The sequence below is a fragment of the Papio anubis genome, chromosome 12 (assembly GCF_008728515.1).
Source record: "Papio anubis isolate 15944 chromosome 12, Panubis1.0, whole genome shotgun sequence".
Classification (NCBI taxonomy): domain Eukaryota; kingdom Metazoa; phylum Chordata; class Mammalia; order Primates; family Cercopithecidae; genus Papio; species Papio anubis.
Window position 1 is genome coordinate 95,946,422 of NC_044987.1, and position 16,617 is coordinate 95,963,038.

Below are 16,617 nucleotides of genomic sequence, written 5' to 3' on the forward strand. Positions count from 1 at the left end.
AGTGTCTAATTAAACCTTGGCAAGATCACTGATTTTATAATATTCACTGGCAGCAATCTCCACATGTTAACTACACACACACGCACACAAATACATTTCTTTTCCTCTATTTAAATCTTCTGCCTGTAAATGCGATGAAATTCTAACATATTATTTTGGGAAATAATCAATATTATTATTCTCCATGAGATTTATTTGGTGGGCCTTTCTTATTGTATTCTTACTCATTTCCTTTTTCCAGAGTACTAAGAGCAATGGGCTTCAATTTTCCATGAAAATGCCCACAAATAATTAATTAAAATGACTGACTTTGGCACATCATTCATCCATCATATAACGGGGAGGGGAAATCCTTAAAGAAAATGCACACAAATAATTCAAGAAAACATATCAAACTTGATGTAAATTCTTTATTTCTTCGTTCATATCGTGGAGAACATTATCTATCCATATGTATATGTATATTTATATTTATATCTACATCTGTAAATCTATGAGGAACTAACTTGTTCATAAGCATAATCCAAGGGGTTGCTTGAATGTATATAAAGAACACTGATGTGGGATGTAGTTGATCTTGCTTTTAAGTTTTGGCCAACTGCTGAATTGTTATATTGCACAAAATAATTAATTCTTTTGTGTGTTAATTTCATTATTGGCTAAATTTGTCATAACCACTCTATAGGTTATTTGTTACCAAGACTCATATAAGAAATATAAACATACCTTGATGATTATTACTGCTTCTGGATGTTTAAGTTTTGGTGAATAAAAAAAAGTCAGATCAGAAATTCTCAGTTAAGAATAAATTAGTAAATTGAGTATTCGGGTAAAATATTTTCAAAATGTATAGGTTCTAGAGTGACTTTATTTATCATTGCATTATAAACACATTTTTCTGGCCCTTAATTCATGTAACTAAAAGAAAACATAGGCATTTAAAATAAACAAAAATAAAAACATATTTTTAAAATCAATGTTATGATTTTTAAAATAGGTTCAGAAGTTCCATATACCTGAATCTGAAAGGCTTTTGCAAAACTAATCAAACAACCTTCTAAGAAAGGATTTCTTGGCAGGAGTCAAGATTTTTCCAGAACCTTTTTTACGGAGGGATTTCATTGGAGGCTTTTTTAAGGGTAGGACTCTTTGGGGAGTGTGTAGAGCTCTTGCTATCTCCACATGCTCATTGCAGTAATACTTGTTGCTTCCTGCTGACAGATGGATGAGCGTGCGTTCTGCCAGATCCATGCACTGAGCATGGACCCAGTGCCCATCCCCATGAGAACAGTAGATCATGGCGGGTTTGTTCAGCTCGGTTGAATAGAATGGCACCCAAGTGTTGATATCCACGTCACAAGTAGGGCAGCATGTAATCCAGTAGCCTGTCTCAGACTCATCTTCTTCATCATCTTCATTATAGGTGTCAAATTCATCATCACCATCAAAACTATTTGCTTCTGCACTGAAACAAAATTCTTCAGAGTCTTCAAAGGGAGTGGAATCCCCTGGATCTTCTGTTGATGTCTGACTGTTTGTGAATGTTGTTTGCTCTTCATTCGTATCATCTTCAGCACATTTCAATGTATAGAAATAGAATGCTTCTGAAACAACTTGTTTATTGTCTCCTGGTATGCCAAGAAAAACAGTTCCATTTCCCATGTTGCTTCCAAACCATATTTTGCTGTGCTTAATGTCTGGGGTCCAATCTGGGGTCTCCATCTCACGAATTTCTATCTTGTTGTCCTCTAAAGAGATTATGTTGCAGATCATTCTTTTTTGGTTTTCAAGCTGATATCCACCAACAATAACAAATTCATCCTTGTTAGTTTGAGTCAGGATTGCACTGGAGACAGAGATTCCTCCTGGCAAGACTGTGCAATTCACAGCTGGGCTACCCAAGGGAAGATCAACCCTTATTCTGTACAGGTTGGCAGGCCGGATATTATTGGCAAGTGAATGTCCTCCTAAAATATAGATGGTATCATTTTTGGCAATAGAGACATGAAAAGATAGCCCATCCTGAAGTTCTGGAAGAATGTATGATGTAGCACACCCAAATTCAAAATCCACCAGGAAAACATGGGGCAGGCAGTCAGCTACACTATTCCATTTTTCTGTGGTTCTGTGGGTAGAAGGCATGTATGAGCGTCCTCCAAAGAGAACACCCATACTTTTCCCTCGGCTATACACCACATTAATGGAATGACCATATCTGGCTTCAGGAACATCGCCGACCAAGTCTTTCTCTGTGCAGCGAAAAGTAACCCTTTTGTTGTTCTTGCAAACAATAGACATGACATAAATCTTATCTGAAAGCTCATTGTTTGGTGTTTTCCCTCCATGGATGATGTATTGATGCTTTTCAGAGTCCAAGTCGCCTTTGAATGTGCAAGTAGCTGGGTAGCGAAGAGGAGGGAGGTAGCAGGAATCCTTAGAGAAAATTGTAGGCTTCAGTTTGACATGGTTATGCTTTACATCCAAGTGGAAAACTCCAGTGGGGCAGGATCTTTTGGGCCATCCCTTTTGGCCAAAGAAGAAAACTTGTCCATCAAAATTCATCAGTGAGAAGCCTGGTTGAATTAAGGCTATGTTATTACTGACTGTTACCATCTGCAGAGACATATTTTCTGATGGCATGTAGATTTTTGTCTGAAAGAATTATAAAATAAAATTACTTAGAGATCGCTTCATGTAAATCATCGTATTTAGATTCCTTCACATGTAAATAGCATTTTTTAAAAGTCCTCCCACACGCTTGCAGTGGGACTGAATGAGGAAAATCCAAGGAGTTGGGGCAGTAAAGAGCCACAGAACCTTTACTGCCATGCCATCCAAGGAGCTGGGACATGTTTTAGCCACGAACTATTCTCCCTAGGATTTCTGGGAATTGTAGTCCTTTTCCGTAAAGAGTCACCACGCGTCAGCTGAAAGAACCACATTTCCCAAGAATCCGTTTTCTCTGGGATGTGTAGCTTTGGAAATCTGTCTTTGTTGCTCTGGGAGAGGGGACTCCTGGAATGTGTCTCTGAATAAAGACTAGCGGAAGGTGCGAAGTGACTAGATGGGAGCCAAGGAGGAAAACTAGGGAATGGGAGGTGAGAGTGGCTACACCGACCCAACATCCGGGTTGCCGGAAGGCTGCAGCGCCCGGAGCGGTGTCGGGCAAACCGCTACCCTGGTATTGTTGGAGCCTCTCCTGGGGACTTTTCAACAGGTGACCCGGTAGGAAGCACAACTGCTTCTGTTGGAGTGCGGTTGCCTGGAGACCGCAGTCTGAAGGGACTCCCGGCAGAGATGTCGTTACGGTGTCCTGCCTGTCTGGATGCTTAGGAGCGCGACTCAAAATTACACCCCTGAGGACCTCGGAGGTGCTTGGGGCGGGAGGTTGAAGGGGTCACCGAGGTTACAAAAGCCGTGACTGTCTTACAGAACAGAAAGATGGGTCTTTGAATCCCTCGAGTGCAGGGGAGACATTGCCTGTTAATGATTTTTACCACTTCTACATTTAGTAATTGAAATACAAAAGGCCCTTTGTTTTCTTCACTGTTTTTACTACTGTTTTTAGGGTTCTTTTAGGGAAGCAGAGAAGGTTCCTAAACACATCTCCTTTTCATCTTCATTCTAGGAAAATAGAGTTAGTCGCTTTTTCACATCTTTCCAGTCCAAAAACTTTTAGGTAATTCTTTAATAATTCTGTAGTAAGAAAGCAGGGACTAAGAAGCGAAATGTTTGAATTATTCAGGATTTCATACTTGTGTTACAACAAAAAGAATATTTACTAGATGAAGGAAGCTTGATAAATTTCTATTTTATTATTGTTTACCTTAGAGAGACGTGAAATACACTGCCTGTTTGCAGTGTGAAGTCCTGTGCACCAAATATTAAAGGAAACAAAATAGTACAGAATACTTGACTTTTAAGAGTTAATTCTTAATGTGGTTCAAAAGCGGTATAAACAATGGCTAAGAGTATGGACTGTGAATGCTTACTGGCTGTATTCAAATCCTGGCTCTGCCACTAACTACATGACTTTGGGCAAGTTCTTTAACTTCTGTGTGCCTCAGTTTCCTCATCTGAAAACTGAGATAATAATTTTACCAACCTCATATATTGATGTCAGTTATGATTAATAGTTGAATGTACGTAAAGCACTTAGAACAGGGATTTGCACACAGTAGATGATAGTTATTATTAAGATTTTTAAAAAATTTACCAAAAAGTAAGGTCTAGTGCATACGCACCTGCCAGTAATGGCAGTTGATAAGGTTGGAGAGGATGAGAAGGGGCTTTAGGATCTGGGAATCAGGTCAATGGGTATAGATAGATAAACATTTGAACTAAAAAGAATTGGATAAACATATATGATGAGGGTGCTGGTAGTAGTTAATTTATTAACAGAAGATAGTTAATATTTTATTCCTTTTGTCACCCTTTGTCTAACCTTCATTAAATATACAGGCCCTAAAGTTGAATTCTCTGAGTCCAAATTAGGCTCTAACACTTAGTTGCTGTGTAACCACCCTGGGCAAGTTATTTTTCTCTCTGTTATTTTTATCTGTAAAATGGGGATAATCTTGGTATCTATTCACTGGGCTGTTTTGAGAAATAAATGGGATAGCATGTGTAAGTCAAATAGAACAGTGCCTGGCACATAAACACTCAATAAATGTTAGTTGGTACTATAATTTATCTAATTTATCTTTATTCCTTCTGCAAAGATTCCTTGAACTATTTAGAATCTCTGGTCACTCTAATGAGATGTTGGTGGGTTTCTTTTTTTTTTTTTTGCTTTAAGAATTTCTGTAGATCAGCTGTAATTTACTGCTAAATAATCTCTTGTAGTTATTATTTTTAGTCTACTTGGGAGACTCCTAAGGGGGTGATCTTTTAACAGTTATCCGGTGGGTTATTAAAGCAGGTGAGGAAATGGTGTCTGAGAAGCATTATTATCAAAGTTATGAAAGCAAGCCTCTCTCCCTCAGTTGTACATTCAGCAACCTGTCCTGCTTAAAAATAATCTGGGCAGTGTTTTATTTATATCATGGCCTACCCAGGCCTACATGAGTGAAGGCATCTGAGCAACTATGAAAAATGCTATTCATAGAAAGTAAAAGGAGACCTTATTGACCCTCACTTCAGAAAACTGTAGGTGATTACACTCAGCCTGAGTGATTATGATCAGAGAGTTGTTCCAATTTGGGTAGGGGGAACACTGAAGCCAAGGCCAGCTGGTTTCAAACACTTGTGGTGACCACTTCTGAGATACAAGGCAAGCCATACAGTGGTAATGGATTGCATTACCACTTGAAAAATCCCACAAAGGGATTTTTCAAGAACACTTACTTTTAAAACTATGTTTTCATTGTCACCCTTTGGTTTCGCTTTAAGGTTGCTGTAGGAATTTTGGCTTCTCATAAGTGAAAACATGATTATTGTAGATTACACAGAAACATTTTCTTGGGCAAGACGTAAGGAGGATTGTCCATTTTTGTAACTTAGTCTAGGCCCTAAAGATTTTTGAAATAGGGCTTTTGACCAGTTTTCCCTTTGATGCCCTGCTTTTGGCTCATTTCATAATTTCAAGGCCCTAAAAACAGTGGTAAAGTTTCTTATTGCTAAGATGAATTACCTCCTCTTGTAACACAGTTAAGGTGTGAGTAATTTTTAGATTACTCACTTTAACCAGATGATGTATGCATTTAAAGAATAAACAGGAATATGGAAAGTGTTTTCACATTATTTTGCCCATTTAGTTTTTGAAATTTTGCTTTATTGACTTGAATATATTTTTCACTGGAGTAGACTATTGTTTCTCTTCCATGGTTTCAATATGACTGTATTAGTCACATCTTGGTTTTTAAAAAGAGTTTTTGAATGATTATACTATATCTAAAATAACCTACTGAAGTATTTTCCTTTTAATAGGCTATATAAAACAGACAGATTTAAAAAAATGAGACCGTGTTCTTCAGCTGAGGGAGGTTTCACGGTCAACACATTAAAGATTCTTTGTAAAGGACAGAAATATAGGACCAATAAATATATACAATTTTCCCAACCCCATGCTAACATTCTTCAGCAGGGAGATTTTCATTTATTCACTGTGATGCTAGGGCATAGTTGAGTATAATAAAAGGACTCATGATATGAGGTCTGGGTTTATAGTTCCCCACATCTGAACCGACTTTTTCTTTTCCAAAGAAAGATACTGTACTCTGAAACATTAAATCTTGCTGATCTGTGCTGGCCATGTTTTCCTGATTGCTCCAGAGTAGCAGGTAACCTCATGTAAGTAACTTCAGGCATTTAATGTGTGAATAACACTATCTTGCACTGTTAATCAGGTTTGAGGCATACATTATTTTATTTTTGCTGGCAGTAAAAGCAGGATTAGATCTTCCTTCCTATACTTAGGCCAGAGAACGATTTATGTACTAAGATTAATAATAGTGCTCTAAAGGCCTAAGAATTAAATCCCTGAAGCTGCCAGAGAACAGAAAGCCCCACATTTTCCAAATTCTACTCATCCCTTCCGTATCTAGATACCAAATCCATCTGTAACTAACACACTGTCAAAGTGTGGCATCTTCATTCCCTTAAAGTTTATGAACATAGGCTCCCATTTTTTAGCTTTGGTAGAAATGAAGGTATCAGACCTACCTGAAAGCCAGAGGGGCTGCTCACGCCTCTCTGAATCTTTGCCGCTAAACCAGGTATTAATTGTCAGCACCTGGGGAAGATTCACTGACTGCGCACTATGACTGTGGCAAGCAGAAGGCTGAGTGTAAAGAGAGTGTGTATGTGTGCCTGCAGATGTTCTCATGAACACTGATCTAATGGGAGTAACTGACTATGACCTTTTTTTTTTTTCTCTCTCTCTCTCTCTTTAGATGGTTGAGGGAGTTACCCACCAGGGTGTACCCTCAGGATTTAACTATTTCACTACTAGCAAAAATGGCAACACAATTCACTATTTGTAAAGATAAAAAGAAATCTGTTCAAAACTTGATTTTTAAAAATTAAAAACATTTTAGAAAAACACAGAAGAAATGCATACAGTTTCTGTGGTTTAAATAAATACTATTTTGAATCAAATGAGAAATTATTTGTCCTAAAGCAGAGACCACTAATACCAGGGCTATTCATTTTAACTTTGAAGTACTCTTTTGTGGTCTCATTTTCTTTAATGCAAGACTCAGAAGGAAAGAGTTATAATTATTCCAGGCCCTCTACCAATTTTATATCAGGCAGCTACTGTGTAATAATACAGTTTAATGATTAAGAAAATGGGCTTTGGGGTCAAGCTCACCTGGTTTTCTCTGCTAGCTCTGCTATTTTTTCAGGTAAAGTCATCTTAATACTTAAGCCTTTGTTTCTCTGTCTCTGAAATGATGATAATAGAAATATTTACTTCAAAAAGCTGTTGAGAAAAGATTAAATGAGGTAATGTATGTAAAGTGTTTAGCCAAGGAAGAGATTAATATTCCATAATGATCTGGATAGCAAAAAATTACCTTTATAATTTCTTACCTTTACCTTTTTTTTTTTTTTTTTTTTGAGATGGAGTCCCGTCTGTCTCCCAGGCTGGAGTGCAGTGGCATGATCTCGGCTCACTGCAACCTCTGCTTCCCAGGTTCAAGCGATTCTCCTACCTCAGCCTCCCAAATAGCTGGGATAACAGGCACATGCCATGACACCCAACTAATTTTTGTATTTTTAGTAGAGATGGGGTTTTACTGTGTTGGCCAGTCTAGTCTCAAACTCCTAACCTTGGGTGATCTGCCTGCCATGGCCTCCCAAAGTGCTGGCATTACAGGTGTGAGCCACCTTGCCCAGCCTATAATTTCTAATAGTAGCATAACATTACATTAAGTAAATGTAATATAATTTACCTGACCTTCCACTGTTGTTGGTCATTTGATCAGTTTCCATATGGCTGAGGTGATAAAATGTAGTGAACAGAGGTAGGCAAATCTGGGTTTGAGTTTCAATGTTGTGACCTTTTTGAGTGTCAGTTTTCTTATCTCTAAGATGGGAGTAGTAATTACGTTGTTTTAAGGCTTAATGGATTAAAATGTCTAGTATATAGAATGTATACAGTAAATGTTACCTAATGAAGATGCTGTAAATATATTTGTATAGTGACTACTTTAATTTTTTTGCAAAATTTTAGTGTGTATATTTTCAGGGTTGATTTTTTTTTAAACAGATGTGTGTAGTTCAATTGCTTGGTTGATTCTCATCATTTGAAATGTCGACCCATCCTTTAAACAGCATCATCATCTCTTCTAGTGCCTTCCATGATGATTTTTTTAATCTGCAAAAGGATGTTGGGTTATTTCTCTAACCTATTTATGTGTTTTATGTATAAGATACTTGAAATTAGAGCAACAATAAGGACAACTGTCATAAAGTTGATATATTGGATGTCTCCACTGTAAATATAAAATAAGAAATGCAAAGATAGAAACCATGGGTAGGTTTAGACATGTTTTAGCCTTTGGATTTTACTAACAGGCCATTTTTAGCATAATAATTAGTTGCTGAACGAGTAGTTGTCTCCTGAGGAGACTAGAAGTTAGTAGCACATTTGAAAATGGGTTTTAAGACTCCAAGTCCTTGCTATACCGTTAGGAGAGCATTAGATTTACAGTGATCTCATACAAGGTCCCTGATCTCCCGAATTCCTCAGCATTGAAACTAAATATAAAATAGTAAACTATATTTATTGAGCATCTACTATGTATAAAACCATGTGGAGAATTAGAAAAAAAATCAGACACAGGTCTTGCCCTTAAAGCAGGGGTTGCCAATCCCTGGGCCAAGGACAGGTACGGTCAGCAGTCTGTTAGGAACAGGGCTTCATAGCAGGAGGTGAGCTGCAGGTTGGCAAGCCTTACTGCCTGAGCTCCGCCTCCTGTCAGATCTGCTGTGTGGCATTAGATCATCATAGGAGTGTGAACCCTATTGTAAACTGCGCATGCAAAGGAGCTAGGTTGAGTGTTCCTTATGAGAATCTAATGCTTGATGATCTTAGGTGGAACAGTTTCATTCTGAAGCCAGCCCCCTCACTGTGGTCCATGGAAAAATTGTCTTCCATGAAACTAGTCTCTGGTGCCAAAAATGTTGGGGACCACTGCCTTAAAGAACATATATAATAGTAGAATGAAGCAACTTTTGGTTGCAGATGAACATGCCTTATATTCTTGCCACATTCATCTTTTCTTAAAAGTTCTTAGAAGTTTATTAAGAAATCACAATTATAAGTTTCTCAGCCCATTTTTAAGCCTTGAGGCAAAATCAAATTCAAACTCCTACAAGAACATATTGATTTATCCTTCAGTAAATTTCAAAAAACCAGTACACAATCAAAGAATACAAGTCAGTGAAATTACAGAGTAAAACAACCTTTATTTTATGGGAAAGATAAAAACTTAGTAATGGGATATCCTGGCATAATAATTGGACCAAAAAGGAAATGTAATTGGAAAAAAAAGATGGAAGCCAACCTCAAGCCCAATCCCTTTATTTTTACACTCAAACTACTCAGGGTCGGAAAAGTTTACATAACTTGACAAGGGTAATACAGCTGCAGGGATCTGTGGACATGGTGGGTTGGAGGGAGGCAGAATTCATGACAGTGCATTTCAAGAACTGTAGTGCATCTCTCAAGCATTTCTATCACCATTTTATAAATGGAGAAACAGCTTAAACTTCATTATCACTCAGTGAGTTAACTAGTGTTTGAAATAATGTCAGTGGCAACTTTTCATAGCATTAGGATAAGCATGGACAATGATTACTGTTTTACTAAGTGGCAGAGTTTTGAGGAAGTAAGATAAATTGTGTTGGAAAGGGAGATGTTTGGCCTGTTGAATGAATTCCATAATAGGGCCACAACTGAAACTGACAAAGAAAAGAGGAAGGAAGAGGAAATATATAGAAGGAAGCAATTTACAGTTAGTATGATGGATTATCAAGAGAAGAACATGACAAGTGACTTGACATTTTTTATTTAAAGCAATTAATTAGATATGGCCACCTGACCAGAATGAGTAGTATCTTCCTATAAAAGTTTCATGCTTTCTGATTTAAGGTGGATTCTTTGCTTGAAAACAAAATGGAAAAAAAATTTCAGAGGAGTTTGGCTGGAAAATTTTTCTTGCTAGAAAAAAATTTACTGAAAGATTTTATTTTTAGAGAAGGAAAGGAGTTTGAAGGAGTTTGTGATTCTTTTTTTTTTTGGAGACAGGATCTCGCTGTGTTGCCCAGGCTGGAGTGCAGTGGCATAATCTTGTCTCAACTCAGCCTCCACCTTCTGGGCTCAAGTCATCCTCCCACCTCAGTCTCTCAAGTAGCTGGGACCACAGATGGACACCACCATGCTCAGCTAATTATTTAATTTTTTGTAGAGATAAGGTCTCACTATACTGCCCAGGTGGTCCTGAACTACTGGGCTAGAGTGTTCCCCCAAGTTGTCCTTCCCAAGTGCTGGGGTTACAGGCACGAGCTATTGCACTTGACCTGATTCTTAATTTCTACCTTTGAGTATAGAAACCATATTGACAAAAAGAAATTATTTATATATGTATGTGCATGTGTATGTTATGTTTTGTACATTGAGGCAAAATTGCAGATAAAGTATTGAGTGAAATTGGAAGCTGGGGAAGCACTGTATTACCTCTTACAGCCCATTTATTATTCCACAACCTTAGGAATTTATAATTCAAAATAGCTGGGAAACAAATCTAAAATCTTACTTCTTTTAAGAGAATGCCAAGTGAAATAAAGTTTGATTTTATTTGCGAGATCTGGCATTTTGAAACACTTTGAAATGAACTCCTAGGTGATTTAGTTCAGTTGGTCTACACCTGCTCCTAACCAGCTGTGTGGGTTTTGCTTTAGAGTAGACTTCTTGGTATTGTTTAAAGTCCTGTGCGCTGTGCAGGTGGCTAACAGGCTCAGGAAGTTGGAGAGAAGGGGACAACTTTAATTAAGAGTGAATGCCTTTGTGTCATAGTATGCAGTATAGATAAAGTAACCATTAGTGGGACACTGTATCTTATGTGAGGGTGGGATTATGTTTGAACTAATCTTTTATGATTGAAATATTGTGTGATTATAGGGCTATAAAGTTGACTCAGAAACTCTACTGCTTTATGGATTCACAGTTGTATCAGGAGTCTTGAAGAAAATGTTCACTGAATTACTCGCCGTTACTGTCCATAACTCATTGGTATAGTTGATAGCATTTCTGAGGCTAGGAGATCAGTTTTGGACATGGTTGAAATACGTGTATGGCAGATTTTTCTTGATAAATGTCTAGAGGTCAGTTAGTGTGCTTATAGGAGTTTTGTTAGGGGGTGAAGGTATGGTGTTTACTTGTAATTCCACACAACTGTAAATTCTTAAAAAAAAAAAAAGAAGCAAAAATGGTTGTGAAAAGGCAGACTTTCTGATTTCAAAAACAATGGATTTCCTGAGATTTGTCTTATAAGTGTATCCTACAGATTCTGTGTACACAGTTAATCTGTTTTTAAAAAATGATAGGGAGTAAGTGGGGAGAGTTCAAATGCTTCACTGGTTTGCATTTTTCTTTGTTTGATAGAATTAATAGCTGTGTAACTGAAAACAATCTAATACTTACTTGACCTGCCTCAGTGAGTCAATGCAGACATTTCTGGATTGACTTAAACAGCTAGGAGGAAGAGTATACTTGGGGAAATAAAGTGGGTCTTATACAATCTGCGGATGATGAACAGCAGGGCTTAATGAATGATAGCCTCAAGAAACCTCATTACAGTAGCTTGGGTGAATGAACAGGAAAGGGAAGCAAAGTTTTCAAGAGGAAAGTTTCTGTTTATGCATGTAATTGTATAGATCAGTATTAGTCTGTCTCCCAGAGTTTTCTGTAGGGGGAAAACAACACACCTGGTTCTCACATTCTTGGTAAACTTTTAGTGATAATTTACTTTTCCTAAATATCTTTTGTTTTAATTGACTTATCATTCGTCTCTGTTTCCATCCCCCCTTTCTAAGTGAAAAAAATAATTACAGATTCACAAAATGAATTCACAGGAGGTTCCAAAGAGGTATATAGGGAGGTCTCATGCATCCTTGGTCCAGCCTTCTGCAATGTTAACATCTTGCATAAGTATAGTATAACATAAAAATCTGAGTTATTGCTATTACAAAAATGGAGTGTTGTATAGAATATGTAAATTACAGTCAGGCACAGTGGCTAACGCCTGTAATCCCAGCACTTTGGGAGGCCGAGGTAGACGGATCACTTGAGGTTAGATGTTTGAGACCAGCCTGGCCAACATGGTGAAACCCTGTCTCTACTAAAAATTCAAAAATTAGTCAGGTGTGGTGGTGGGTGCCTGTAATCCCAACTACTCACGAGGCTGAGGCAGGAGAATCGCTTGAACCCAGGAGGTGGAGGCTGCAGTGAGTCGAGATTGTGCCACTGCACTCCAGCCTGGGTGACAAGAGCAAAACTCAGTCTCAAAAACAAACAAACAAACAAGAATATGTAAATATGTAAATTATAAATCTCTTTAGGGAAGAACCTAGATCTATTTTTGTTAAGGCATCCTTTGTGGTATCTTTGTTTATAATCTGAATCCACATTTTAAAAATTATATGCAGTTTTTAGGATGGATGTGCTGTCTTTTCCTTTTGGTGAGAATGTATCAAGGAGAAACGTATAGCTAGTAAGACATACTTCTATTACTGCTGCATGGAATGCAATTCATCTCTCTCTCAAAGCTTTGTAGTCAACAATAATCCCCAAAGCTTTCCTACCTCCTTCCAAATACTTCCTTTAATATTCACTGAAAAGGGCTATATACCTAGGGGAATTTAATAATATGTAGAAGTCTAGATGCTTATACTACCAACTTTTTTGGTGATAATGAAGAGTTTGATGTCTTTTACGTGTTAGAAAAGGCTTTTGATAAAAACTCATGACTTGAAGTGCAGTGTATACTTTTTGCTCTAATTGTATGTTTTTTTATTTCATCCTGATGAAAAACAGTAAAGGAGTGTAGGTTCTTTTCTATTTTGTAAGAGATGTTTTGTTTTATATTCTGCTTTCCCTTTATTCCTTTTGTTTCTTCTTTTGTTTTCTCATTTGTATTGGTGGGTCGCTAATATATAATGGTATAATATGTGCTCAGCCTCTGGCCTTTTGAATGTCATTAGGGTATGGAGCACAAATGGAGGCATGAATATACCTGCCAGGGTAAGATTGCTGCTTTGTGCTTAATTTCCTGAGGCTTCAGATATGCCTTAAAGTTCATAATCATGAGCATCTCATTACTATTTATGATGAGAGAACCATCCATTACTGCTCATCAATAGAGTCATTAGTTGACAGAAACCCCACATGAAGTTTCTTTCCCATACTCACTTATTCCTATGATTGGACTAGATAACCTTCAGGTTTCTCTCAAGTCAGAGAATCTGAATTTCTCATTGGATGGTTTTTCTTTCTTCTTGATATTATCTGAAAGACAAAAAAATTAGAGGATGCAAAATTGTTGTAGTTCAGTCAAGGAGGAAGACATCAGTTCATATTAGGTCTGTTCTAATCACATCTGTGCAGTCTTACTAAATCTCTGCAGTTAGAGTGCAGTTTGGTCTTTTGGAGATTTGACCATTTACACAAATATAAAAGGACACACCCCTTGTGCAATTGTTGAAGTACAAATGTTGATGATTTTATTTCCTTAGGCAAAGTGATAATATTTTTATGATATCCCATCTTACCTTTCGGTATAGCAGTAGATTGTTACTGAGCAGAAGAATACAATTTTGAGTAAGTGGGCTTTCATAGACCTGCATGACTCTCAGAGTTTTGAACCACTGCCCCACACTTTTTTTTTGCAGACATATAACCCTAGTGCTGTTAAAAAGTATGGTATGCACTTTCAGAGAAGCAAGCTCGTGGTGATTTACTTCTTTAGGTCGACTATTGTGTCTGAAAGTTGCATTTTGTTTGAGTAAGTTCATTAACAAGTATCTGAAGGTGAACATCAAAGATGTGCTGAATCAGTGCTGACAATTTCATATACCATATTTCATAATAATGTTCTTTCAGAGAGCACATAACATTAACTAGCTTAGGTGGTTGTTAGCTTCATTATTTGATAGCAGAAAACAAGACTTTAGGGAGGTTATATGATTTTTCTATTTCTCAGTGACTTGGTAAAAAGTGAACCCTATTCCTTACCAGGCCTGTGGTTTTCAAGTGAAGTGTAATAGTCCAAGGAGCAGTGCATGCTCCCTGTATTTCCTTCTGGGGGCCGTGACTGTGAAAGTGTTGCTTGTGATTTACCAGCAGATATTTATACACATTTACTTATCTCAAGACGTTTTGAGTCTTTCATGTGGAGCTCAAAGCCTTAAAACATAAAAACCAAACCAAAACAAAGAATTCTCTTATCCAGGCAAGTGTCTCTCGATCTCTCTCCCCCTCGCTTTTTCTTTTAGAAAAATACTTCATGATAAAAACACAAAAGTATGTGAATGGTAATTGAAAATGCATTGCTTCCTTTTAGAAAACCACTAGGATTTGCATAAACCACTTGGCTGTCTGATAAGTGATTATCTGTCCTGTCAGTCCCTGGGGACTTTTAATACTAGGTTTGTATTTTTGTAGAAAAGGCAAGTTCTAAATTTGAAGATGGGTATTGTTAAACTCTTCTAATAATGACAGTTTGTGAAACTGGATATTCCAGAAGTCCTTTAAGAAGTCAATAAGACCGGGCACGGTGGCTCACGCCTGTAATCCCAGCACTTTGGGAGGCCGAGGCAGGCTGATCACCTGAGGTCAGAAGTTCGAGACTAGGCTGCCCAACATGGCGAAACCCTGTCTCTACTAAAAATACAAAAAAAATTAGCCAGCCATAGTAGGGGGGCGCCTGGTAATCCTGGTGACTCGGGAGGCTGAGGCAGAAGAATTGCTTGAACCTGGGAGGCAGAGGTTGCAGTGAGCCAAGATCGCGACACTGCACTTCAGCCAGGGCATCAAGAGTGAGACTTTGTCTCAAAATAAATAAATAAATTAATAAATAATAAATAATAAATACATAAATAAATAAAATAGTCAATAAAAGCATGTCATCTTTATATTGGGATAACCACACAAATAAAATTAAAGGCCTAGAAGGATTTTGAATTTGTGCTGGCACAATCTGTTAATTGTTTGCTTTTAGTACTACTGAGATGTGTTGAATAATACTCAAAATATGCCAATTTGAGAAGTGGAAAAGAAGTTTAAAGGAATTTCTGTTAACACTCCTAAAGCATTATGAGAAGACATTTACAGGAATGGAAACCACAACCTGGCTGCATCTCTTTGGTGTTTGTTTGCTGAAGTAACTTACCAAAGATGATTTTAAAGAAGAGATTGATAAACTGGTGAAATTTTTCTAGGCTCCAATTCTGGAAAAGCAGATTGACATTGAAATTCTTGTAATGAAGTATACATGCTAATGTAGTGAAATGATAGTCACTTTTGAGTTTACTTATCATTATTTACTGTCTAGCTACTGCAAACACAATTTATTCAGCTTTGCATGGCTAAAGCCTTGGCAATGTTACAAGTAAATGTGCATAAGCCATAACCAATGCTTTTTCATATATCTAACTTTTTTAGGTACAAATAGCTTGAAACGGTTTCTTTTGTTTTAAGTTGGTACCCAGCTACACTTTTAATTTTTACTCAGTCCTCTACAACTCCACGCTTTATCTGGGGTTGTAATACATGTGGAATTATCTTGATTTATCTTTAGATAACATCACTGCCTTCAGAGTTGAGTGGGCACAGTTATAACAGGTCTTTGTGTAGGCAAAGGACAGAATCCTAAGACTGATCCATCATCATCATCATCATCCTGGCTAACATTTTTTGAGATGCCGTGCGTACTCATTTAATTTTCACAGTAATCTTGTGAGGCATGTGTAGCTTCACGATTCTTTATTTAAACCCTCAGGGTCAGATGTGCTTCAGAATTCAGAACTTTTTGGAGTTTAGAAAGGTAATCAGTGCATGTGTCATATATTATACAAAATCTCTAGGCTGGTTCTGGGAAAGCACCTTCTATGCAAGCACACTGGTATTTCTACAGGGAAATATATGAATAGTAACGCTGAGTAGAATAAAAGCCGTAAGTACTCTCATGTTAATTCAATCAGGTCTTGTCCCCAAATGCATTTGGACATTGTCTTATGAAAATTTTTTTTTTTCCTGAGCTTTTTGGTATTTTGGAATTGAGGTTAAGGAAATACAGACCTGTATAGTTGTAATCCCTTTTATTTATTTATTTATTTGTTTTTGAGACGGGGTTTTGCTCTTGTTGCCTATGATGGAGTGCAATGGTGCGATCTGGGCTCACCGCAACTTCTGCCTCCCGGGTTCAAGCAATTCTCCTGCCTCAGCCTCCTGAGTAGCTGGGATTACAGGCATGTGCTACCATGCCTGGCTAATTTTGTGTTTTGAGTGGAGATGGGGTTTCTCCAGGTTGTTCAGGCTGGTCTCGAACTTCCAAACTCAGGTGATCCACCCACCTCGGCCTCCCAAAGTGCTGGGATATAATCCCTTTTTAT

General features: G+C 37.6%; 2 protein-coding genes across 10 annotated transcripts in view; one reads left to right on the forward strand and one right to left on the reverse strand.

The window, feature by feature from the left end:
* Positions 1 to 396: 396 nt before the first annotated feature.
* On the reverse strand, positions 397 to 6,849 carry RAG2 (recombination activating 2). The gene is made up of 2 exons (XM_003910018.5): positions 6,664 to 6,849; positions 397 to 2,652 (listed from the first exon to the last, which is right to left on the reverse strand). The coding sequence occupies exon 2, from the start codon at positions 2,638 to 2,640 to the stop codon at positions 1,042 to 1,044; it is 1,599 nt and encodes a 532-aa protein (XP_003910067.1). The 5' UTR covers positions 2,641 to 2,652; positions 6,664 to 6,849; the 3' UTR covers positions 397 to 1,041.
* Positions 2,894 to 16,617, forward strand: part of IFTAP (intraflagellar transport associated protein) — a 60,987-nt gene continuing 47,263 nt past the window's right edge. Inside the window, exons 1-3 of one of the 9 annotated variants that reach the window (XM_021925899.2) lie at positions 3,239 to 3,371; positions 3,629 to 3,679; positions 6,205 to 6,291. The gene's annotated coding sequence lies outside the window, so the exon portion shown is untranslated. Of the gene's footprint in view, positions 3,372 to 3,628; positions 3,680 to 6,185; positions 6,292 to 16,617 lie in introns of those variants that run through there. The other 8 variants (XM_009186283.4, XM_017948485.3, XM_009186281.4 and 5 more) reach the window with 8 other exon arrangements.

What these genes read in the sequence shown, in the direction of transcription:
- RAG2 (XM_003910018.5), bottom strand. Translation starts at nt 2,640, where the DNA reads ATGCCATCAGAAAATATGTCTCTGCAGATGGTAACAGTCAGTAATAAC.